Source organism: Schistocerca cancellata, chromosome 4, assembly GCF_023864275.1.
Source record: "Schistocerca cancellata isolate TAMUIC-IGC-003103 chromosome 4, iqSchCanc2.1, whole genome shotgun sequence".
NCBI lineage: Eukaryota > Metazoa > Arthropoda > Insecta > Orthoptera > Acrididae > Schistocerca > Schistocerca cancellata.
The window spans coordinates 847921699-847946433 of NC_064629.1; the positions used below are offsets into that span (position 1 = coordinate 847921699).

General features: G+C 41.2%; 1 protein-coding gene across 15 annotated transcripts in view; it reads right to left on the reverse strand.

Annotated features, from left to right (window-relative positions):
- LOC126184959 (CTTNBP2 N-terminal-like protein) overlaps nt 1-24735 on the reverse strand; it is a 230048-nt gene that overhangs the window by 76357 nt on the left and 128956 nt on the right. For all 15 annotated transcript variants that reach the window (XM_049927640.1, XM_049927646.1, XM_049927647.1 and 12 more), the window contains one exon: nt 15899-16078. In XM_049927640.1, coding sequence (XP_049783597.1) covers nt 15899-16078 — 180 coding nt within the window. The remainder of the gene's footprint in view (nt 1-15898; nt 16079-24735) is intronic.

Sequence of the window (24735 nt, forward strand, 5' to 3'; positions counted from 1 at the left end):
TACCTGTCCTTTTTTCCCTCCTTTTTTCCCCCTAAGGTAAGTCTTTCCGCTCCCGGGATTGGGATGACTCCTTACCCTCTCCCTTAAAACCCAAATCCTTTTGTCTTTCCCTCTCCTTCCCTCTTTCCTGACGAGGCAACCATTGGTTGCGAAAGCTAGATTTTGTGTGTATGTTTGTGTTTGTCTGTTTGTCTATCGACCTGCCAGCGCTTTTGTTTGGTAAGTCTCATCATCTTTCTTTTTAAATAAATATATATATATATATATATATATATATATATATATATATATATTAGATAAAAAATCAGCAGTGTCATATCTCAACAACAAATCTGAAACTTTCAACACAGGGCAGAAGAGTTTATAGGAAATATGGCTCAAGTTTAAAAGAATAGTTGACTGTGAACTAGACAGATATGTATCCAATAGAACAGTTAATAATGGGAAGAACCCTCTATGGTATACAGTCACAGTAAATAAACTTTTAAAGGAACAGATACTACTGTGTAATAGATACAGAAAAACGTAGGACTGTAGACAGAGAGAGATTCTGAATAAAATGCAATTGGCTGTCAAAAGGGCGACACGTGTCGTCTTCAGTGACTACTGTGGCAGAAGATTGTCAAATGATCTTTCACAAGACCCAAAGAAATTCTAGTTTTATGTAAAGGCTATTAGTGGCACCAAAGTTAGTGCGCAGTCCCTAGCGAATGAGACGGGAACTGTGACTGAGGGGTGCAAAGCAAAAGGTGAACTGCTTAACTCTGTTTTCAAATGTTCCTTTACACAAGAAAACCCATGAGAACTGTCCCAATTTAATCCTCATACCACTGAAAGATGAGTGAAATAAGTATTAGTGTCAGTGGTGTTGAGAAACAGCTGAAATTGTTAAATTTGAACAAAGCTCCAGGGACCAATAGAATCCCTATCAGATTATATTTTGAATTTGCACCTGAGTTAGCTCCTCTTCTACCTGCACTCTATCATAGATCCCTGAAACAAAAAACTGTGCCCAATATATGGAAGAAAGCACAGGTAACACCCGTCTACAAGAAGAGTAGTAGAAATGATCCACAAAACTACCATCCAATATCTTTGACATAGATTTGTTGCAGTATCTTAGAACATATTCCAAGCACAAACAAATTTAAGGATCTTGAACTGAATGACCTCCTCCATATCAACCAGGATTGATTCCAAAAACACAGCAGCAGACAGCCAAGACCCAAGCAGCAACAGGGAAGTAAACGATTTTATGACTTTTATGAGTTCCTAACCAGGAGCGAATTTAATAATATCGTCTGTGTGCTTTAATAGTTTAGTTTCTTGTGTTTCTGCATGTTAATTTAATATCTAACAGCCACAGTTCTCACAGTTCTCGCAGTTTTGTCAGCAACAGAAAGTAAACCGATTTTGTGACATATTACCAGTTCCTAATCAGGGCGAAGTAAACCGATTTTGTGACATATTACCAGTTCCTAATCGGGGCGAAGTAAACCGATTTTGTGACATATTACCAGTTCCTAATCGGGGCGAATTATTTAGTTTCACCTGAGCGCTTCGGTAGTTAGGTTCTACAATCTCTGCGTATGAATCTAATTTGTTAAACACAGTTCCTGATTTTTCATCAGGGTCTACAGTAGAGTTGCGCAGCACGTGCCAATATTCCATTTATCTGCACAGATTAGTTTTCCGCGATATTTAGTATGGACACAGACTGCAATTGTTGTGTGCAGATGCGAGCTGAGTTGGTGACACTTCGCTCCCAGCTTCAGGCTGTGATGGCTTCAGTTACAAGCTTGAGGCTGTAGTGGATGGGCACCACTGTTGAGGGCCGGCCGTGGGGATCCAATGGATGTACAGCATGTCTGAGTCCTCTGATCAGCACTCACCGTTGGCCAGCTCAGTTACTGCTCGCACTGATATTGACCCCTCACCTGTGGTCAAGTCGGGTGTTGCCATGGGGCGTAGCAGGTGGCGAAAGACTTCCCAGGCAGCTGCACATAAGGTCTCCCCGGGTTTGTCTGACAAACAGGTTCCAGGTGCTCTCTGTGGCTGACACTGTCAGTGAGACAGATGATGTCATCTGTCCTGTTTCAGAGGAAACTTCTCAGCCTGCAAGATCCAGACAATCACAGAGGGTGGGATTATTGATAGTTGGGAGCTCCAACATTAAGTGCGTTATGGGGCCCCTTAGGGACATGGCTGCCAAGAAGGGAAAGAAAACCAATGTGCACTTCGTGTGCATACTGGATGGAGTCATTCCAGATGTGGAACAGGTACTCCCAGATGCCATGAAGAGCACAGGGTGCAGCTAACTGCAGGTGGTTGCTCACGTCGGTACCAATGATGTGTGTCACTTTGGACCAGAAGAGATTCTCTCTGGTTTTGAGCGGCTAACAGAAGTGGTAAAGGCTGCCAATCTTGCTTGCAAGATGAAAGCAGAGCTGACTATTTGCAGCATAGTCAACAGGACCGATTGCGGAGTCAGGTGTCCACTATACTCAGGAGGTGGCTACACAGGTAGCAGGGGCTGTGTAGCATGGACTGGGCGATTTGGTAGGCTAGAGGGTTTCGGGAAAACACAAGAAGGGCTTCAGTCACAAAGGGTGTAGGCGAAACACAGGAAGAACATAGATACAGGAACCACTGGTATAACAGTTGTAAATTGTCGTATCTGTGTTGGGAAAGTACCAGAACTCAAAACGCTAATAGAAAGCACTGATGCTCAAATTGTTATAGGCTCTGAGAGCTGGCTAAAGATGGAGATAAGTTTAGCCAAAATTTTTGCTAAGAACCTAATGGTGTTCCGAAAGGATAAATATTCCAGAATTCGAATCAAGAACAGCTGCCAACATGAGTAACATAGAAGTAAGTATCCTTGGAGTAGTGAAGCAACTTAAATCACTTAACAAAAGCAAGTTTTCTGGTTCAGACTGTATACTAATTAGGTTCCTTTCAGAGTATGCTAATGCATTAGCTCCATACTTAACAATAATATACTACCGTTTGCTTGATGAAAGATCCATACCGAAAGACTGGAAAGTTGCACAGGCCACACCAATATTCAAGAAAGGTAGAAGGAGTAATCCACTTAATTACAGGCCCATATCATTAATGTCGATATGAAGCAGGATTCTGGAATATATATTGTGTTCGAATATTATGAATTACCTCGAAGAAAACGGTCTATTGACACACAGTCAACATGGGTTTCGAAAAAATTGTTCTTGTGAAACACAACTAGCCCTTTATTCGCATGAAGTGTTGAGTGCTATTGACAAGGGGTTTCAGATTGATTCTGTATTTCTGGATTTCCTTTCATAGCATTTTGTACCACTCCTTGAATATTCTTCTCTTGACTGGTTTCAAAAATTGCTTTAGAGGCAAAAGCTTGCCAGTTGGCTTTCTGAAGACACCAACATGGTGCATGTTCCACTGGTTGACGGGTGGAGAAAGAGAGAGCGATAAGCCAGTGATCACTGCCACAGAGGTTACCATGGACAGACCACAGGGTTAAGAGTAAAGTGTTAGTTTGCAGATTGTAATATGTATGGGTGAGTATGTTCCATGGTCCGTGTTGAAATGTGACGCAATGCCTGTGTTACAGAGGCAGACTTCCAATTCTGAAATTAACTGCTCTATTACTTGGCCGCTGCTAGATATGGTTTGGCTGCTGCAGACGATTGTCAGCACTGAAGGTCCCCAGTAGGAGGAAGGGTGGAGGCAGTTGTTCCACCAGCTCGCATGATATGGTATAGATTTGTCTGGGGAGGGGGTACACAGATATTACATACTATTACCCTAACTGACATGTAGACATGAACAATCATGGCTTATAATGCAGTGGTTGGTGGCACCTGCTAACTGTGTCAGATGAAATGAGTGTGCAGGTCTGATGTCTTAACATTATTACTATTTGTACAGTAGTATTTGTAATTTTTAATAATAGGGAATCTAGTTTCTGAGAACCATGTCTGCTGAAACGCCATGCAAACTGCAGTGTAAATAGTCACTTTTTGATGGAGTTTGGCCTGATGGTGATCGGAGCTGTTACAGTTACATTGAAGAAACATTAGATTGGGCTCTGATAAAGCAGTGAAGGAAAACGGAAGTACAAATTACTTTGCTGCCAAGTTTTGCTCCACCTGAATGTGCAGTTCTTCATTGGTATTCATAGGCTTGAACTCAGAGGATTGGGGGGGGGGGGGGGGGGGGGGGGGGGGGGGGGGGGGGGGGGGGGGGGGGGGGGGGGGGGATTGCTTGGAAAAGTAGAATTTGGTTTAATTTTTGATTTATCCTTCTTGTCCCTATGAGGTTTCTATTATACCTGGCCTTTCACCAGCCTCTTCTGCTTGCGGTATGATGCCCACAACCAGCAGCTACTCTGCTGCAGTGCTGCAGGCAATCCTCCGGAATGAGTCACGTGCAGAGCATCGCAAGTACTCTACGTGTTTTGGGAACATTACTGTAGACTCACAATAACATGCATGTTGATACGCTAATCTCCAGCAGGTGCACCAGAGGCACCAGCCTTGCACACAAGCAGCGGGCACATTGGTGACAGCAACACTGTAATAGCATGGCCTATGTTGTATCCACAAAACACGTGTTCGCTGACCAATCTGCGATATCCTTCTGCCTGCAGCTCAATTGCAAGCAAGAAGCATATTCTCACTCTCCAGGTTTAACATTGGCCTTGTTCTGCAGTCCACAGTCAGAGCTCTTGAGTCCAGCCCCAAGGACCACATCTACACCACCCCAACGTCGCTCCAGCAGCCACCAGGGATGACACTTCGCATCAGTCACAGCGAGCCACTAGCCATCCCTCTCAGAGCCTTCACCTCTTCCTACACCGGCCTTCCTGGGACTCAGTGCCATTAAACTGATATTGCTTCTGTGGAATAAACCATGTACTTGTGCCTAGTATGGACCACTGTGACCAACATAACCATGGACTTTGATTTTGTCATGTTAATATCAAATCAGGACAATCTTTCAAGTGCGTTACTCTCTCTATGCCTTATACTGAACTTTGCTTTCGTGTGTTGTGCTAGTAAAAGTGAACGTAAATACTACCACCTGGGTATCATCAACTGTTTGCATTCATACACAAGGGACATAAAAGTTAGCAATGATTAAAGTGTACATGCTGCAACAACAGCAGTCAATTGCCACTGTTGTCTTCCCTTGCTACTGCACTCCCCCCCCCCCCCCCCCCCCCCCCCCCCCCCCCCCCCCCCCCCACAGCCATATCCAATGCTGCCCTGCCAGTTCATGTCTTTGCCATGGCCGGTTTTACTTCCGAGGGCGGCACAGTCCAGGCCACAAGTTGGCAACAAGGATAATGATCCGTTCCGACAGCACCAGGACTCATCTGCCACCCAGCCGCTGCACTCCTCCAGCCATGCCCAACATGGGTACTCCTGCCCCGCATCTTTGCCTTAATTATGCAGGCACGAGTGGCCTTCCTAACAAGGGTGGTGCAACATAAAACTTTGTGATGAGGAAAAGTTATGTCGTAGGAGCATCCAGTCTCATCCGTCAGCCAGGCAACATCGTCATCTGGCTGCACCAGATGCTGCTCCACATGTTGCAGCCATATCTTGCACCTTCCCGAGGATGGCACTGCCTCGGACAAAATTTTGCGTTGAGGGTATGGTCAGCATCCCTGTGTAGTTGTCTGGCATCACAGCAAGTGGACCCAGCTGCCACCCTGTCCTGCCCAAAGGTTGCCCTCCTACAGCCAAACCCACTGCTGACCCCGCTGCTTGATGTCTCTGCCAAAATTACGCAGCTGTTGACGGCATCTCCTTATGAGGTTGACACCAACCCTCTTGCCCTCCTCCTAATCTGGGTATTTTGCACTACATGTTGTTTTCCTCATTCCCCTTCATGTTTTGCCTTCCTCTTCTTCCTCATTTCATTTCCCGCGATTTAGATCCTTTCTTTGCCCTCCCTCACCCCTTACTCCTTTTGCATTTCATTCCTGCTGTGTGAATCCTTCCAACACCCCCGCACAAGCCTCATGTTCCATGATGTCTTTGTTTAAGTTTCTTCGGGACTTTCTGCTGGTCTTTTCTATTTGAGAGCTCTTAGACACACAATATTTTTTGGGCCATCATTCCTGCCTCACAGAACACTGTAGCGGTCCTTCTGTGTGTTCCTAATGCATAGTTTTGTAGCTAATGGCTACTTTCACTCTGTGGGCACAACACACCCTCATGTGCACAAATTACCTTCTCTGTGCTGTGACTCACTGCATTTTGTACCTTCTGGCGAAATTTGTATGTTAGCTGCTATGTTCGTCTGTAGTGACAGCCAACTGAAGTTGTAATATGTGTTTTTATAATACAAGTCTTCAACACTTTAATATTAGCACTGAAGATGGTCACACAGTGCCTGAAATTGATTTGCTGCAATAAATGATTTCAAATCTCCTATGACTGATGCTGCCCATTTTCTAATTTACAATAATAATATTGCTATCATTGAGCACATGGTTCCCAATAGAAACAGTCCTCAGTAAATTTTGTTGATAGAGTACCTAGCACAGCCACGCTAAGTCTAAAATTAACGGAGCTGTTACATGGGCATTACACTGCCTGAGTGTACAATAATGAATTGTGGATCAGCAACATTACTGACAAATCAACGGAACAAAATGATGCACTGAAATAATTCACGCAGCCCAAAGGCCCAGTTCATTCATTTTATTGGTCCAAAGACAGACTGCATACCCAAACACCTCATTTCAACGTTCACTGTTTCTTCGATATCGTCAAGTGACCGACAGTATCAAATTGCAGAAAGTGAACTGCAGAAGTAGCTCAAAAATTCTGAAGAATGTAAACTGCAATGCTGAGAAGTTTAAAATCAAAATAGATATTACTTTTTGCTTGTCACTTGTATGAGATACTTTTATTGTCTTAAGAATCTGATATACAGTCCTCAGTAAATGGCTTTGTAAGCAGACAAGTACCACCACATGGCACTGGAAACCAAATTACAGTCTTGGAAACTGGAAGAAGAAACTTACCACTGGCTGGTACTGTGTAGCTATCAGGTGTGACTTCTATGATGATGGGGTTGCCAATTCATAATCTTGAACCAGTAGTGACAATGTCACCATGGACCAACCCAGTACATTTAGATGGCACATGCAATGAAACACAGGCAACAGGCTGCTGCAATGTAGCCTGTTGCCATGGCACATTCCATCAGTCACTTTCGGGTATTGTTAGTGCACATTGGAAAATCTAATGTGATTTTCTGAATGCTTGAAAATGTTATTTCCAATTGTGATTAGTTTGAACCCAGTTATGGAAAACATATTTTCTAGAAGTGAACTGAATGATCTATTATTGTAATTTTTATGGAACAAAAGTGTGAACTGATTTTGTGGAAATTTAGACAGCAGTACATGAGTATTTTATGCTGGAAAACCTTGTCACTAAATTGTTGTGTCTGAAGTTTCATGTTTATCATGCCTTTATTCGCAGCATAATTTTTCCGGCTACTTTCCCCTCAATTAATATAACATTGTTAGCCCATGCTGGAAATGAAACCCACTGTTCTTTTGGGGGGGGGGGGGGGGGGGGGGAAGGGTAAGGGGAGGGGGCTAAAATATGTTGTTTCAAATTACTCTGGTTCTGAAGCTTCAACAGAAAATGGTATTTATAAAAGAAGTGTTGAATATACACTATATTCATCTTTTCATAAACAAAGTTGTCATTTTTTCGAAGAAGTTTTACATTGTTGGCAAATAGTAGGTGAATGAAATTTTGTATTCCACATCCTTGTATTACAATACTAACCACTGCACCTTCAGCATGCATTTACTCTGCAATCTGAAACTAACTTTTTTTTTTTTTTTTTTTTTTTTTTTTTTTTTTTTTTTTTTTTTTTTGGTGTCGCGATTTTCGCACCCAATTTTGATTCACATTATCTAGCATTGTTAGCATGAACAGGATAATCAATTATGCCTTTTCTTCTTTTTTGCACTTAAGCCCATTAGTTTAAAAAACTGGTCTTCCAAATGGGCCCAGTTTCAAAAAGAGTATAGTGTTCTGCAAAATCAGGTCAAAAATACTGGACTTTGTAACTTTTTACAAAAATCTTCAAATTTATACTTAATCTATTCAGTATTGGAAAGCGGCACATAAATGAAATTTTATATTTGGGTTGTAAGGTTATTACAAGTGAAGTTCCGCATTGATCATACCTTTAGTTGCTCAGACGTAAGAAGCAAAACACTATTTTTTTGCACTGATTTTTTCTGGAGTTTTTGCCTAAAATTTTCTGGCTGAAATCGTTTGTAAAATTCTTTTCATTATTATTCTTAACAGAAAGCAAGAAGTTTTACAAGATAACAAAATTTCAGTTCTTTCAACAAAAATACTGTCCAAGATACAACTCAAAGTCGCCAGAAATTTACACTTACTCTGGGAAAAGTCGTGTATGGAGTCAAACAAGTGACTTTAACTCAGCCAATATTGTCTTAATGAATGTTAAGCCCTTAATACCTGAATAAATTTCTAGATAAAAGATAAAAATCAAAACGTGGTGTTTTAGAGGTACCTGAAATACTCATGACAATGCAGCACTTGTCAGAGGAGTTGGTAGCTTCATGCAGAATCAGCAACTACTGGCACTGGTGCTCAAAAATAGTTATTAGCACAGCACTGGTATTATGTGGATTCGTGACACTCGGCATAAAGGGGTTTAACTTCACCAATGTTCATTGGTGACATGAGTGAATGTTCACATAAAATTTCAATGATATCTGTGGTGGACGAGCAATGAGGCCTTGGTGAGTTGACATGGAATGACTCAAAAAGATTCTCTGTCAGTTCTAGAGCATACCAAGGACTGGGTCAACTGTCCACCTCCATTTCGTTTCACCTGACTAACGTCATGGCGCGGCCAAAGACAGAAACGTCATGATGATGTAAGCCTCTGTATAAAAGCTTGCTATCTATCCACAGTTACGTCACCCCCCACGTGCACCACCTTAGCCATGACAAAGGCTAGCTGGCATAGTAACCACTGCCTGGAGTCCCAGTGCCCCAGACTAGGTAGGTACTTGCTCTTCAGCATATATGGTAAGGTTACAACTTGGGCATCAATAGCGCAATCCCTGCATTGTCAGGGAGCTACAACCATGAAGGTACATGATGACCCTCCCCAATGATGTGTTGGGTACTGCACTGGATTTTGGGTGAGAACATAAACTCGCTCTCATAGTAGGTGCAGAAGATCACATCACATGGCGCTGTGCTGTACCACATAAGGTGCCCTTCCCCAAACAGCCCACAGTTCTCTGGAATTTAGAAAAGTGGAGGCCAAACCATAGGTAATTAAGCCAAAAAGGTTGGGTGAAAGAATGTGAAGTGAGCTGAAACTGACAAGTGTCCTAATACGGCCAAGACATTAATGTAAAAGCTTCACTTCACGTAAGACTTCTTTTAGTCGCCTCTTACAACAGCAAGGAATGACCGTGGGTCTATTCTATTCCCGCCACCGTGGAGGGGTATATGAAGAGTAATCCTAATGTAAAAAATTCTGGATTAATCTGGATCTTTGGGATGTGACTGCTTTAATGTTGCCCTTACAGAAACCTGCTAATGCTGGAAACGTCAGACCTCTGTACATCCTCACATACAACTGGCAATCACTTGTGTATGCACGCAGACTGAGTGAAACTGAGGAGGAATTGGAGGAACTCAAATGATCTGTTGTTGGTCTGAGAGCAGTATGGTATAAAGGGGAACAATGTGCAACACTGAAATCAGAATACATTGCATACCATTCAGGAGAACCAGAATTAACAATAAACTGAATGAGGTCCCTAATAAATAAGAAAATAATTGGTTAAGTATCAGTAATAGAAGGAACATCAAGTAGAATCACACTGATTATTGTAAAAATATCACAGAGATAAAAGTTCCAAGTCATGCAGCTATATGCTCCTACTTCCAGCCATTCTGATGATGATGAATTAGAAACATTTTTCATTTACGTACACAATAAAAGACACAAGTCTCTCACTTTAAACTGAGGATTGGGATATTAAATGCAAAGTTGATGTTAAACAACAAGGGAATGTTTCAGTAGGTTGCCATGGAATCGATGAAAGAAATGAAAAAGTTGAAGGCTTCTTCAGTTTGCTGAAAAGAATAATTTATTTATCATGAACACCTTTCCTAAGAAACACTGTAACAGAAAATGGACATGGAGAATTCCAAATAACAAGACTCTGAATGAAATAAATTTTATTATTACTAATTAAAAAAACAATAATAAAGCTGTTTCAATTTCAAACCAATTTAATACTGAAAGGGGCCCCAGACTGACAGTAATAAAGGTAGACATGAACATCCAGCAAGAAAGAAGGAAACTAATATCAATGAAAAAAGAAACTATCAACACAAATAAATTAAGTGTGAAAAAAAAAAGAATTCTGGAGGACTCTTTGGAAGAATTAGAAAAGTCGAGGAAAAACTAGTAGAAACAATAACGAAATATGTAAAAGAAGTAGGGGGCTCAATGAAAGTTACTAAAAATGCAAGGAAGTTAAAAGCTCAAACTAGGGCCTTACTGTCAGAGAGATGAGAGATAAAAAATTAAAATTACTTTTGACAAGAAAAAATATGAAGAACTAAGTCAGTATATAAGGAAGAAAATAAAAGCAAATACAATAGAATACGACAAAAAACCACAAAATTAGCACTAGAGAATAAATGGAGATGTAAGGTGTGTGATCGGTAAAAAATAAATACTAGCAATTGACAGTGATGAAGTTCACACAACAGATAAGGAAGAAATTCTGAAGTATACAACAAGTTTCAAAACACACACACACACACACACACACACACACACACACACACACACACACACACACACAAACAACAACAACAACAACAACAACAACAACGCATGAACCATTAACACTAGCTTATGCAAATGAAAATGATGAAGTCCCAGAAATTCTCCCAAAGAAATAAGAAAAGCTATAAATGAAATGCAGTATGGCAAATCAGGGAGTCATGATGGTCTAACAACTGAAACACTTAAGCTTACTAGTGATGAAACATAAAAATATCTGGCTAAAATCTTTATTGTTTGTATACAAACAACAGTATACCTGCCCATGCCATGAAGCAAAGATAATCCTTTTACACAAAAAAGGAAGTATTCACAATTTGAAGAATTACCATCCCATCAGTTTACTCCCTGTTATCTACGTCGTCTTTACTAAAGTCTTGACAAATCACATCAATACTAATGTGGAAAATGCACAGCCCATAGAACAAGCAGGAGTCCGCAGTGGTAATGGCATAAGTGACCACATACACACATTGCATAAAGTAATTATTAGTAAAGCCAATAAATATGAAATGCCTCTATCCATGGCATTTATGGACTTTGAAAAGACTTTTTATTCTGCCAGCCACACTGCTGTTATACAAGCACTGACCGAACAAGGTGTGGGAATAATGTACATAAACATATTACATAACATATGTGATACCTCAATGGCTTCTGCCAGTATAGGAAAACGCATGAGAGAATTTTCCATTGGAAGAGGTGTAAAGCAGGGTGACCTACTCTCAAAACTATTTATAGCAGTCCTTGTCTAAAATTAATAGGAAAGAAAGGAGAGCTACAATAAATTGAAGACGACTCACCAACTTAAAACATGCAGACAATACGGCAGTCCTACACAAGAACATGATACAACTGCAATCCCCTGTAACGGATTTATCAAAGAGTTTCAATAAAGTGCAGCTTAATATAAATCTGTCCAAAACAAATACCACATGCAACACGCGAGCAACTGCAAGACAAATAATATTTAACAATAACTACCTGAAAAATGTTTATCTGGGATAATTAATTAATACCCAAGGAGGCTTAGAACCTGAAATTTTTTGCTGAATCAAGCTAGATTGGTGGGATTATGGAAGAAACAACCATTTTTAAAAAGGTTGTCTTTGAACAGTGTGTTCTTCCCATACTAACACAACTGTGGAACTTGGATTCTAAATAAGTTTTTCAAAAGAAAAATTCAAACAGCTCACAGAGCTATGGATAGGTCACTCCTCAGTCTCATCATGAAAAATAGGGAAAGAAGTGAAGATATCTTCAGAGCAATAACAGGAGTTAGGAATGTTGTGGAATAGGTGCAGGTTCTAAAATGGAAATGCGCAGAACACATTGCACAAAGAAATGACAGAGGATGGACAAATGCAATATCAAAGTCCCAGAGAAAGACAAGACCACAAGGCGCACCAACCAATCATTGGGGTAAAGAACTGAAGAAAGTCACAGGCTACAATTAGCAGAGGACTGCAGCAGACCGAGAGGCATGGAAAAATACTGGTGGAAGTAAAGCTGTGAGGACGGGGCGTGAGTCGTGCTTGGGTAGCTCAGTTGGTAGAGCACTTGTCCGCGAAAGGCAAAGGTCCCGAGTTCGAGTCTCGGTATGGCACACAGTTTTAATCTGCCAGGAAGTTTCACGGAAAAATAGACTGAAATTGTATTTGTTAACACCGTTTGAAACTTTATGCTCAAACTCCACATTATATGGGTATGAAAATTTACAACAAAGTGAAAGGAGAAGAATTGCTCAGCATAAATTTAGAAACACTGAAAAAATCCTTATACGAGAAACTAGTGCAGAAATGTTACTATTCACAAGAAGAATTCATAAATGACAACCTGAAAATTTGAACAGGAAAGAGCAAGTACTTAGGACTGTTAATCTTAGAAGTCTGTTACTTCTGAAGAAAAATTATTAACTGCTTAATTACGTAATTATTCAGTACTGTGTATTATTCCGGGCGGGAAGGAGCGCCTGGTCCCCGGCACGAATCCGCCTGGCGGATGTGTGTCGAGGTCTGGTGAACCGGCCAGTCTGTGGATGGTTTTTAGGTGGTTTTGTATCTGCCTCGGCGAATGTGGGCTGGTTCCCCTTATTCCGCCTCACCTACACTGTGTCGGCGATTGCTGCGCAAACAAGTTCTCCACGTACGTGTACACCACCATTACTCTACCATGCAAACATAGGGGTTACACTCGTCTGGTGTGAGACGTTCCCTGGGGGGTCCACCGGGGGCCGAACCACACAATAACGCTGGGGCAGCGGAGGGGTGAAGTGGACTGCAGTAGTTGTCATGAGGTTGTGGGACAGAGCCTCTCCATCGTTTCTAGGTCCCTGGTTAACATTCAATACAATACTGTATATTGTATTACTGGTATTATAAGGAACTTCCTGGCAGAGTGAAAATCTCATTCTGGATTATATTAAAATTGTAAACCAGTTTATTTGTTTTGATGAGTCTCCTGTACTTTAAGTTGATGGAGGAGAGGGGCTAGAGGGGGCTGCAGAGGGGTGTAGAAGGGGAGGGCACGCGTGCAATGGGGCAAAGGGTTGCATTATTGATTTCAACAACATTTTTGATGTTTCACCATTACAAGTGCTTAATATGGCCGAAGAGTTGAGCATTCCCAACACAGTAATGAGAAGAAGTAGTCTTTGCGCTTAAATGGTGCCTTACCAAAGTTGTTCTTCCCACACACCATTTGCAAATGGAATAGGGAAAGGGGAAACGAAATCACATGATATGAAATATCACATTTACTTTCGAACCATGACCCATATGAAAAAACCATGGGTGCTTTCACTAAGTACAAATTTGATAACTACACCAAAATTAAAACCATGGTAGAAAGCTTATCAACCAGATAAAATCAAGTATAAAATACCTGTTTAAAAGGGAACCAGATTATTGTCACTGGGTGACTACTCAGAAGTAAAGGGTGGCGCAGTCACTTCGTTCTACACTAAAAATTTCACACCCAATATTTTAGGAATGAGCACTGAAATCACACAAAACCTAAGAACACAAACCACACCTGCCTAATTATCAGTTAAAATAGAGGGCACGTCCTGTAATAGACCCAGGTGTGCCCTCAGGTCATCACATAAAGCACATTCAATTAAAATATCTTGTTTCAACAGCTGTGTTCCACATCTTTGACACATTGGTAGCTCCATGCATTGTAAGAGAAAGTCATGTGGCCAATGTCCCAACCTTAACCTTGCAAGTGCTACTTCTTCAGCTTGTCGTCGTCGGAAGAAGGTAAGTCACAGTTGCACTGATCTTCTGTATTTAGTAAACAAGATGATGGTTGTGGATTAAGAATCTAGAGATGTACCAAAATGGTATAAATTAATTCATGTTGGCAGTGTGAATAAGAAAGGAACTAACAACATTAGAACTGAAGTTATTGTATCTTCTTCCCTCTCCTCTCTCTCTCTCTCTCTCTCTCTCTCTCTCTCTCTCTTACTGGTCTTCCTTTTACTGTTCAACTCAACAATAAGAACATGCTATGATAAAACAAAAAGTCAAACTTCATTATTTGTGCAGGACAATTTTTGCAGATGCAACTGCCAGCATTTATTTTGTCACTACTAACTGTCTTTAACTTCTCCCGGACCTCGACACAAATCCGCCAGGCGGATTTGTGCCGGGGACCAGGCACTCCTTCCCGCCCGGAATAATACACAGTACTGAATAATTACTTAATTAAGCAATTAATAATTTTTCTTCAGAAGTAACAGACTTCTAAGGTTAACAGTCCTCTTTGGATTTCTTACTAGGATTCTATGGAACTGCAACTATGATTATTGATGAGGAAAGGCATTTCCTCAATGTTAACCAGAGCCAAAGAAATAGATAGCTGATGAACATGAAATAGTGTGAATGCAGATCATATTTTCTAGTCTTCCAACTTTAAATGAAGAAGAAACCAATCAATGTTGTGAAGAACAGTTACAAAGGGGGGGAAATACTATTATTATTATTATTATTATTATTATTATTCTGGTGGTAGACTGCTGGGCCACACCCATAACACCACAATTCATTGCCTATGATGACTTTTGCGTCAAAATGCATATCAATTTCTGGCTGTTCTTTCAATGCCCTGCATATGCATAAATGACTGCCTCTGTGGTCGTCAGATAGCACAATGAGAACGAGTTTCACTGCAATACATTTCAACTTCAGATAAAATCTGTTGGCATGAACTCCTGGATATTCCCGCCATTTCCACCAGTTGATCAATAATTCTATAATGATCAAACCTGATCGCAACATGGTTTTTTGTCCATTCTTGAAGTTTAGATACAACTTGGTCGTGCTTCATTTTTAATTGATGTTTGACCACTTTTAAAACAAGAACACCTCTTGTAAACCCTCACCTGGCTCAAATGTTCCTTTCCATAATCCATCTGAAGCATTGCATTGGTTTATGCTGCTGATTTCCGTAACAGTGAACAGAACCAGATGGATAGCACACTGGTATTTTACTGACTGACATTGAAAAATCACTGACATTGAAAAATCACTAACAAAAACAATCACATTGACCACAATAAAGTTCCCATACCAACGTTGCTAAGACAACTGATACAAAATGGTGTCTAGTGAAGACATCTAGCAGTAGAATTCAGAACTGATGTTCTAGCAACTGCCAGAAAAAAATTCTCTTTACTTTTGGGTGCTCCATTGAACACCCACTTATTTTTGCTTCTCTTCAAAATGCACATTCATACTTACGAAGGCTAAACATTAATAATACCACAAATAACTTGAAACTATAATATAAACTCATATGACTGTTTAAACAACGTGTGTGTGTGTGTGTGTGTGTGTGTGTGTGGGGGGGGGGGGGGGAGAGAGAGAGAGAGAGAGAGAGAGAGAGAGAGAGAGAGAGAGAGAGGGAGAGAGAGAGAGAGAGAGAGAGTGAGAGAGAGGGGGGGGGGGGGATGAGAGATATGAAGGATGTAGAGATGAATAACCATAAAGTATAAAAAGTCACTCACTTGGTCCACACACAGGTACACTGGACACAGTGGCAGTAGGTTGTACAACTTTGGCAACACTACTCATCATTGGAGTCCCTGCAGCAGGAGGTTGTGCAGACTGTGAAGGTGGTGGTGGTGATACACTTCCATCACTTACAGTCCACGTGCCTACTTTTGGTGGTGTCAGTGGCCCAACAGCTGTAAAAAAAATTATTTAATTACTCAAATAAAGTGTCTATAAACATTAAACTTTCTTAATTTTTTGTATAAGAGAAAATTAATTTTTTTTCAGTTTCTATATGCTTGTATTACCCTAAATAAATTGCAAAGCAAAATGTTCGGCAACCTGGTTGATATCCAAAATAGCCACATCATTTTTAACCAAGAGTTCACTGCAGTTAATTACATATTTCACTGGTAGTACCATTACAATTTTCACTGCACATAAGTTATTCCATTATTTCAAAACAGCTCCTCCAGTATTGTTTGTTTACAAATTTTTTAAATGTAGGAATGACCAACATTCCAGTTTAGCTTCAGAAGTTTTGTTCTTAGAAATGTGTGTAAGTGCGTACGAGTGCACGTGTGCGCGCACACGCTCAAATATTTAAAGTTGGGTGAATTCAAATACAATGAACTTAACAGTCTTTGTCAGGATAACCTGAAGGTTTGGTAAAGGCTACATGAGGCAGTACTTGGACCTACGACGAGGATCTAAGGTAGAAGCATTTACAATAAAATAGCCACCTCGGTTGCAATTTTCTTAGTCAGCAGTACTGTATGGAGAACTATAGGACAATGCTGAGAGTTCAGAAATCTTTTGGATAAGAGCACTGAATACTCTGGCAAAAGAATGCATGTGTGTTGCATCCCTGTTCCTCCTTGAAGGGGGGTATTACATGATGATCCCCCACAAATAAAGCAGGTATAGAGCAACTGCCATCTGGTGGTAGAACTGGTGGAACTAAAAGAATTAGCAGCCACATTACCCGTACTCAAAAATAGACAGCAGTTCTACACTCCTAGGAAACCGCGCATGCACACCTGATGGCAGTAATGAGCATCTACAGAAGGGGTACGCCAAGTCCGCTTTCTGCTTCTTATTGTTTACTATCATTAATGATCTCTGTAGGTTTTCATATTGGAGCGTTTGCACACATTTTAATGGGTAAATTTTAACAAATGTAGTAACTAAACAAAAACAGTATTTTCACAGCACACCTTATTTTTTATACAAGCTGTTTGCAAAAAGCATTCTTTGTACTGACTGCTCCATGTTCTAGTAATGGAGTCAAACAAACAAGCATTAAGTCTCCTAATCCAAACATATAGTGACAAAAGGTGATCCTCCCAACCCACGGTATCATAATAAGGTACACTCAGGGTTGTTTATTTCTGAGTAAATGTATGTATTGCTTTACATGTGTGATGTCTCATATGTATACATAGCACCTTAATTGACAAACGTTTATGATCGTATATTTTGCTTTATTTCGGCATGCAGGCAGGATAAACTGGCAATAGCTGCTGAGAAAGTTACCAAATGAATAAATAGGTGATTTAATTCTTACTTCCAAATAAGTGAAATTGCCTCTTATATTACTGTGTCACTTTAATAAATCCCTTCCAGTACCATCGACAGCAGCTTGTCAATACAAGAGATGTCCACTCTCACGAAGTTCCAAAATTCCTGTGGATCTTTGGGAGCTCAATTCCTTCATTACCGGCATAACGTCAAGCACCTGCATGACAGTCAAGAACATTGGAGCACAGAGGGCCGTGAGACAACGTCAGCCAATAGTATGATGTATGCTGACCAGCTCCTCTCTAGGAGAACACCAAAACAGCAGCGGCCTTTAGGCAAAGAGAACATAAGCACCACTCTGCCTAGATGCAGCCCAGTGGAAGAATAGCCATTCTACGAATGCCACAGCAGCCACTTATAAACTTTATTGTTTCACCTGTATTAGGAATTGTATACATTGAAGCGACTTCTTATTTGACTGTCACCAATTGCTTGTGACACACCATTATAAATTCCCGTAGTTAAGTTTTGTCATTTATTTTCTGTAAATATAATTCATTAATACGATTTGCTTGAATTCTTGTCTAGCGCTCCCAGAAAGCAGATCTCCTAGGCACCCCTAATTTCATGAGTAAGCAGGGCACAACACTGGCAATGTGCCTTCAAAAAAACCCTGCCCCTCATGGCCACGGAAATTTTCTTTTGTGTTCTGCTGGTGCCTTAATTCTAAAACCCTGCCCCTCATGGCCACGGAAATTTTCTTTTGTGTTCTGCTGGTGCCTTAATTCTACATTTGTTTCTCTTTGCAGGGATGTATTTACTTGCTTTAACCATCTCTTATAGTGTTTTTGCTAATCAGTGTTTTCAGGCGGGCATTGCAGAAATTTTCTTTGCTTTTGTATTTCTTTTTCTTGCTTGCCTTTGTATCCTACTATATGAGCAACCCACCTCACCCACCCCCTGTACAGGCGCCTCAGATGCAACAGATTGCATCATTACTCAATACGGTCCAACAGCTCCTGGCAAATCAAATGAATGCACTACAGCAGCCACCTACAGCAGCTCCAAGTGCTAAACGGCCTTTTCGCCAGTTTCACCAACAAGAAGAGGAATGGCTCGAGTGGTTGCAACAGTTTGAAACCAACACACTTGGTCACAACGTACCAGGTACTGTGAAACTTCCTTATTTCCTGTCCACGGTAGGAAGTGCAGTGTTCAGACTCATTCAGAAGTTATTTCCTAACGCCACTTTGAGTGAACTTTTGTATGATCAGGTTGTAGAGTCACTAACTATGACTAACAAATGAGTGTGGTAGCAGCTAGGTATCAATTCTTTAATTGCAAGAAACGGTCAGAACAAACTTATCGCAAGCGGGTAACAGATTTTGCAGCGTCTGTCTGACAAAGAAATGCAAATTGAAATGTGCTTGTGGTGCTTTATTTTCAGATGTGATGTTGCGTGATGCGATCGTGTACAATGTAACTGATGTCAGACTTGAAGAACAAATTTTGAAACAGTCTGGGACCATCCTGTCAGCATGTAGTTCAAATACTAGATCAGTACGATTCAGGTACTGTGCCGGTCGATCAATTGAGCAGCCAGCAATTTTTCGGTTCGAGTCCCTTGCTTGTGACTGGCCCACTAGGCAGTGGTAGTTTGCATGCACCACACCATGTAAACAATTCTCTCACAGTGTAAGCAGCTCTCTACACATGTGAACAGAATTAATTCATGTCTGCAGTGCTATTCACGGCACAATTGCCATGATTGCCCATCCTGAGAAGCACAGAGAGATGCTTGTAGCAAGAATGGACACATACAACCCATATGTTTGCAATGGAACAACGTAAGAATTTGGCCCACTCACAAAAATCAAGTCACAAGGCCTATGTAATCAACACAGTGCATTCAAAGCCTGCAACAGGCACTAGCAAAACTAGCAAACAAACTGTTTCTTCAGTGCTATGCCAGTCCAACAAACTTTTTGTACATTTGCATATTGGTGGAAAACGTGCGAAATTTCAGTTGGACATGGGTGCCTCTGTTACATTGCTGAATAGTAACACAAGTGACCTGTTGGGCTCCCCATGCCTGTCTAAAACTAGCACGCACCTGACGCCTTATAATGGACAAGACATTCCCATTCTCAGAACATGTACTTTGCCTGCTATGTATCGCTCCCATACGCAAACTGTGACTTTCACTGAGCAACAATCACACAATTGTGAAAACATATTTGGCCCTGATTCTTTTGATTTGTTTGGCTTACACATTCAGGACAATGTGTTGTCTGTGTCTGCATTCAATGCAAAAGACAGTGTAGACAGCTTGTTTAAAGAATTCACGGAATTTTTTTTTTGAAGGTTTAGGCAAGGCTAACAATGTTTTTTGCACGCATTACTCTGAAAGATAATGCTCAATCAAAATTTTGCCCGACCAAATCTGTTCCCATTGCATTACAGGACAAAGTTGCTGTTGAACTTAAAGAATTTCAAGATTGTGGAGCTATTGCGCCCATACAAGCTAGTCATGGGCAAGTCCACTGGTTTTACTCCCCAAACCTTCAGGTCACATTCACCTCTGTGTTGATCCAAAAACTGTGATTGATACATATCCCTTGCATGCCCAGAGCATCTCAAGGACAGATTAGGTGCTGGTCACTACTTTTTGAAAATTGATTTCCATGACGCAGATCTTCAAAAACCACTCAATACAGAATCTAAAAAAGTGTGTGTTCTTGAACACTCATTCACCCATGTTTAAATATTTGCATTTGCCTTTTAGCAGTGCTTTCACACCTGCCATTTTTCTATGGTATTTGGAACAGCTGGCTGCTTAGGTACCAAACTGTTCAAACTATTTGGATGATATTGTCATAGCAGGTTGTGCACTTGAAGAACACATTGCAAATTTGTGCGCTTTGTTTCATGTGTTATCTGACGCACGGCTAAAGTGTATATGGGACAACTGTGATTTTTTTTTTTTTTACCTGAGTTGCAGTATCTTAGTCATTGGTCATGTCATAAACAGTCAAGGTGTACATCCTCACCCGTCACATTTGTTAGCCATACGAGATTTGCCAGTTCCTCACAATCTCACAGAATTACGGTCAGTTGTAGGGAAAATGAATTATTATATTCGGCTCATACCAAAAGTTGCACAAATGGCAGCTCCATTGCATCGCTTATGTCACAAGAATGTCCCTTTCATAGGACAGCTGAGTGCCGAGAAGCTTTTCAAAAATTTAATGATGCTTAGTTCACTTTGCTCCTGACAAACCAGTTGTGTTGCAAGTTGATGCTTCTTCTTATGGAATTGGTGCAGTGCTTTCACACAGAATTGGCGATAAGGACAGGCCTATTGCTTTTGCATAAAAAGTATTGTCCAAAGCTCAGTGTAACTATTCAAAAACAGAGAACGAGGCAGTATGGTGTCACCAAATTCCACCACTATTTTTATTGCAGAAAATTATATTTAGTAACAGATCATATGCCATTGCAGTCCTTGTTTCGTTCGACGAAGCCGGTTCCTATATGAACTGCCCAAAAATTGCAACAATGGGATTTGTTGTAGTCTCAATACCAATACGAGATAGTGTATCACTCCGACAGCTGAACATGGTAATGCAGACGCACTTTCACGTCTCCCGATTGGCCCTGATACAGACTTTGATGCTTCTGCTGTATCTTCTTGTCACATTGATGCTCAGGACTCTGAATTGCTTCATTCTTTTCCTCTGAACTATCAGAAAATTGCACAGGCCACAGAAGCTGATTCAGATTTGAACATTTTGCTAAAATATGTTCGTATATCTTGGCTTCACTCATTGCATTGCATTAAGAACTCTGTAGTGAACCGATACTTTGCACGTCAGCTAGGCTCGCTACACAGCAAGGTGCGATTCTTGTACAAAACGACAGTGGACAGTCACATGTGTCGATCCCTAAAGCTTTGAAAAAAGAAGTGTTGCAGTTACTTCACTAAGGACACTTAGTCTTATGAAACAGTTAGTGCGTCGACACTGTACTTGGCAGGGTATGGCCACCCAAACAGAGCAGATGACGTCACAAAAGTTCACTGCATGGCCCAAGTCGCAGTCACCATGGCAATGTGTGCACATAGACTTTGCGGGACGTTTTTGGAACACTCGCTTATTGATTGTGGTAGACTCACATAGCAAATTTCGTTCTGCTGCGTCAATGAACTTGACAACGTCACGTAGCACAATTCAAGCATTGTCCCCTATTTTTTGCTTCAAAGGTTCGCCTGAAGTTATAGTGCCAGACAATGGCCTCAGTTCACATCAAATGAATTTGAAACATTTTGTGAATGCAATGGCATACAGCACCTAACTAGTGCACCATTCCATCCACGGTCAAATTGCGAATCGGAACATTTTGTCAGACTCTTCAAGCAGCAGCTGGCCAAACTTCGTACCACACACACACCAGGAATCAAGCATTGCAACTCTTTCTTGCCTCCTATCATTTGCATCCACGAGATGGGCCATCGCCAGCAGAAATGCTTCACAGCCGCCGCCACTGGACACTGCTCCATCTGCTCCACCCTCCTCAGCATTCGGTGCCGAAGGAAGGCCGCAAGTATTGCTTCACGCTGCATGATATTGTGTTTTACTGGGTTTTTAGTGGCAGCACATAAAGGGCGTGACGCAAGATCGTTCGTCGACTTGGCGCATGCATGTATCTCATTTCAGGCCCCAACGGATTGCAATGTCAACATCACAATCAAATTCGCCACTATTATGTACACGGGGATCCTTCTGTGTCTCTCGCCCAGATTCAAGGATCCCAAGCACAGCACAGCCACAGCAGCCACCAGAGAGTGTCATCGCCACACCACAGGATGACCCCATGGGGACTGAGCCTTCACCTCCTCCATCTCCTCTCATCCTACCAATGGAACTGGACCCGGCCATGTCACAGCAGCTGATGCCTTTGACGTCTGGTTATGGGCCTCAGTAGGTGGACGCATAACATTCTTGTCATTTTCTGTCAGCGCGAAGGCCGAATGGTGTGATATGACTGGAAGCCTGGCATCCCCTGCAGCCACAGCTTCCAGTCCAGCACAGCATCCAGACTCCTGCCTCCCCCGCCGTTATTGCACTCCCCATACGACGACGGTCCCTCACTTTGGGGGGGGGGGGGGGGGGGGGGGGGGGGCTGTTCCAGCGTAATGTCAAGCAGCGACACGACGGTCAAGAACGTTAGAGCAGAGAGGGCTGTGAGACATCAGCCAATAGCACACTGACCAACACCCCCCCCCCCCCCCCTTACGACAACACTAAGGCAGCAGTGGCCTCTAGGCATAGAGAACGTAAGTCTCATTCCACTGGGCTGCAGCCAAGTGGAGAACTAGCCATTCTACAAATGCTACAGCAGCGACTTATGAACTGTATTGTTTCACTTGTATTAGGAATTGCATATACTGAAGAAACTTCTTATTTGACTGTCGCCAATTGCTTGCGACACACCACTGTAAACTCCTAAAGTTAAATACTATCATTTATTTTCTGTACATAAAATTCAAAAATACAAGTTGCTTGAATTATTGTCTATCAATCCGAGAAAGCAGGTTTCCTAGGCACCCCTTATTTCACGAGTAGGCAGGACGCAACAATATGATCTTGTTTCTGTTCCTTCTTCCCAGCTAGGATTCAGTCTGGCAACATCTGGCTTTTGCTCACTGTCATTCTGCCCTAATCCTATGGGTTACAGACACCAATAGGGAAACAGCTTCAAAAACAAATGCATCCTCCATGTGTAAAATGATGTATAAACATGACTTTAGATAAACATATGCTTGTCTGAACAAGTATTTTTTAAAACATCTTTTTAATTTAGATATTTAATGTTACCCCCCTCCCCCAAAACAACAAAATGCTTGGTTATACTACAACATCTGCAATTATGTTAAAACAATATGATCTATACTTATTGGCAATTCATGTATTCTTCTTGTATGTAGATAAGAGACTAAAAGAAATAGCACACAAATAAATAAATAAATGTAAGACAAACAGTTGAGCCAAAAAGTCAGAACAGTAATAACAGTTTCGTGATAGCTATATAAGAGAATAACAGTTACTTAATAATAAACAGGAACCTTAATCTCTCTCAAAATTTTAATTGAAATGAATGACTTTGTAAGTAATCAGACATTCCCCTTTGAGTTTTGCACATTGTTGCTGACTGACGTGCATGCACAAATTCATGCCACGAATATCCCACATGTATTGTCCAATTGGCTGATGTTAACCTGGCTGCACTCCCAAATATGTACACTTGGGCTGCTGCTAGAGCGATGTACACACCTCAGGTTCGTGGCGTAATATGGGCTTTTCTCTTCCCCTTCAGGCTATTCACACTTCCCCTTATTCTCATTCTAAGCTGTTCTGTTGTTTGTCCCAGGGAGAGAGTTCATACTGCCAAATAAGATACACCACGGGAAGTGGATTATGTTTACTATTACGATGATGATGGACTGTTCAGATGCTAATGCTGAACTGACATATGAATGGGTGTGCATGTCACACCCCACTGGAGATACTGTCTGCACAATACACTGGCAATGGCAAAATTTTTTTCACATGCATTTCACTATATGCAGCAAATTAAAATGTGCTATGTGCCCAGAATTATTAAATTTTATGGAAAATGCAGCAATAGAACACCAAGAGCAGAGGTCTGTACGGAACAGCAAACACAAAAGAGTGACAAGAACATCAGGAACAATTTCAGTTGTTACAAAAACAACTTATGCAACTCTTAAGTCAGCACTTGTTGGTACATCTGGCACTGGCTCCTGCATTTGAAGCACTCCATAAAGAACCAGAAGACTGAGACGCATATCACAGCCCCCTCCATATCCACTTTCAAACATGTAAAGTAACTATCCAGCATTGCAACACACTTTTGTTTCCTTTTCAAACTCCAAGCTTTGAACTTCATCCTGTAGTTTGCCATTCACAGAGATGAGTAGTGTGTCATTCAGTTTTTGGTCTGAACAACTGAGTTTATAAGTGACATGATTAAGTTTTTATTGTGTCAAGAAAAGGCACCTCAATCACTCACACACTGTGAATTCTACAGTGAAAACCCAGCCTGTAAATATTCAGATGTAAAGTCCGTAATAAGGCAGCTCAAAATGCATTTCTGAATGAAATGGATGTTGCAGAACTACAGGAGTTACCGTGGAAACAAGGTAAAGAGAATGTTAGCTACGACCACCACCACCACCACCACCACCACCACCACCACCACCACCACCACCACCACCCTAATCCTAATCTTCAAAGCCTGTCTATATCCA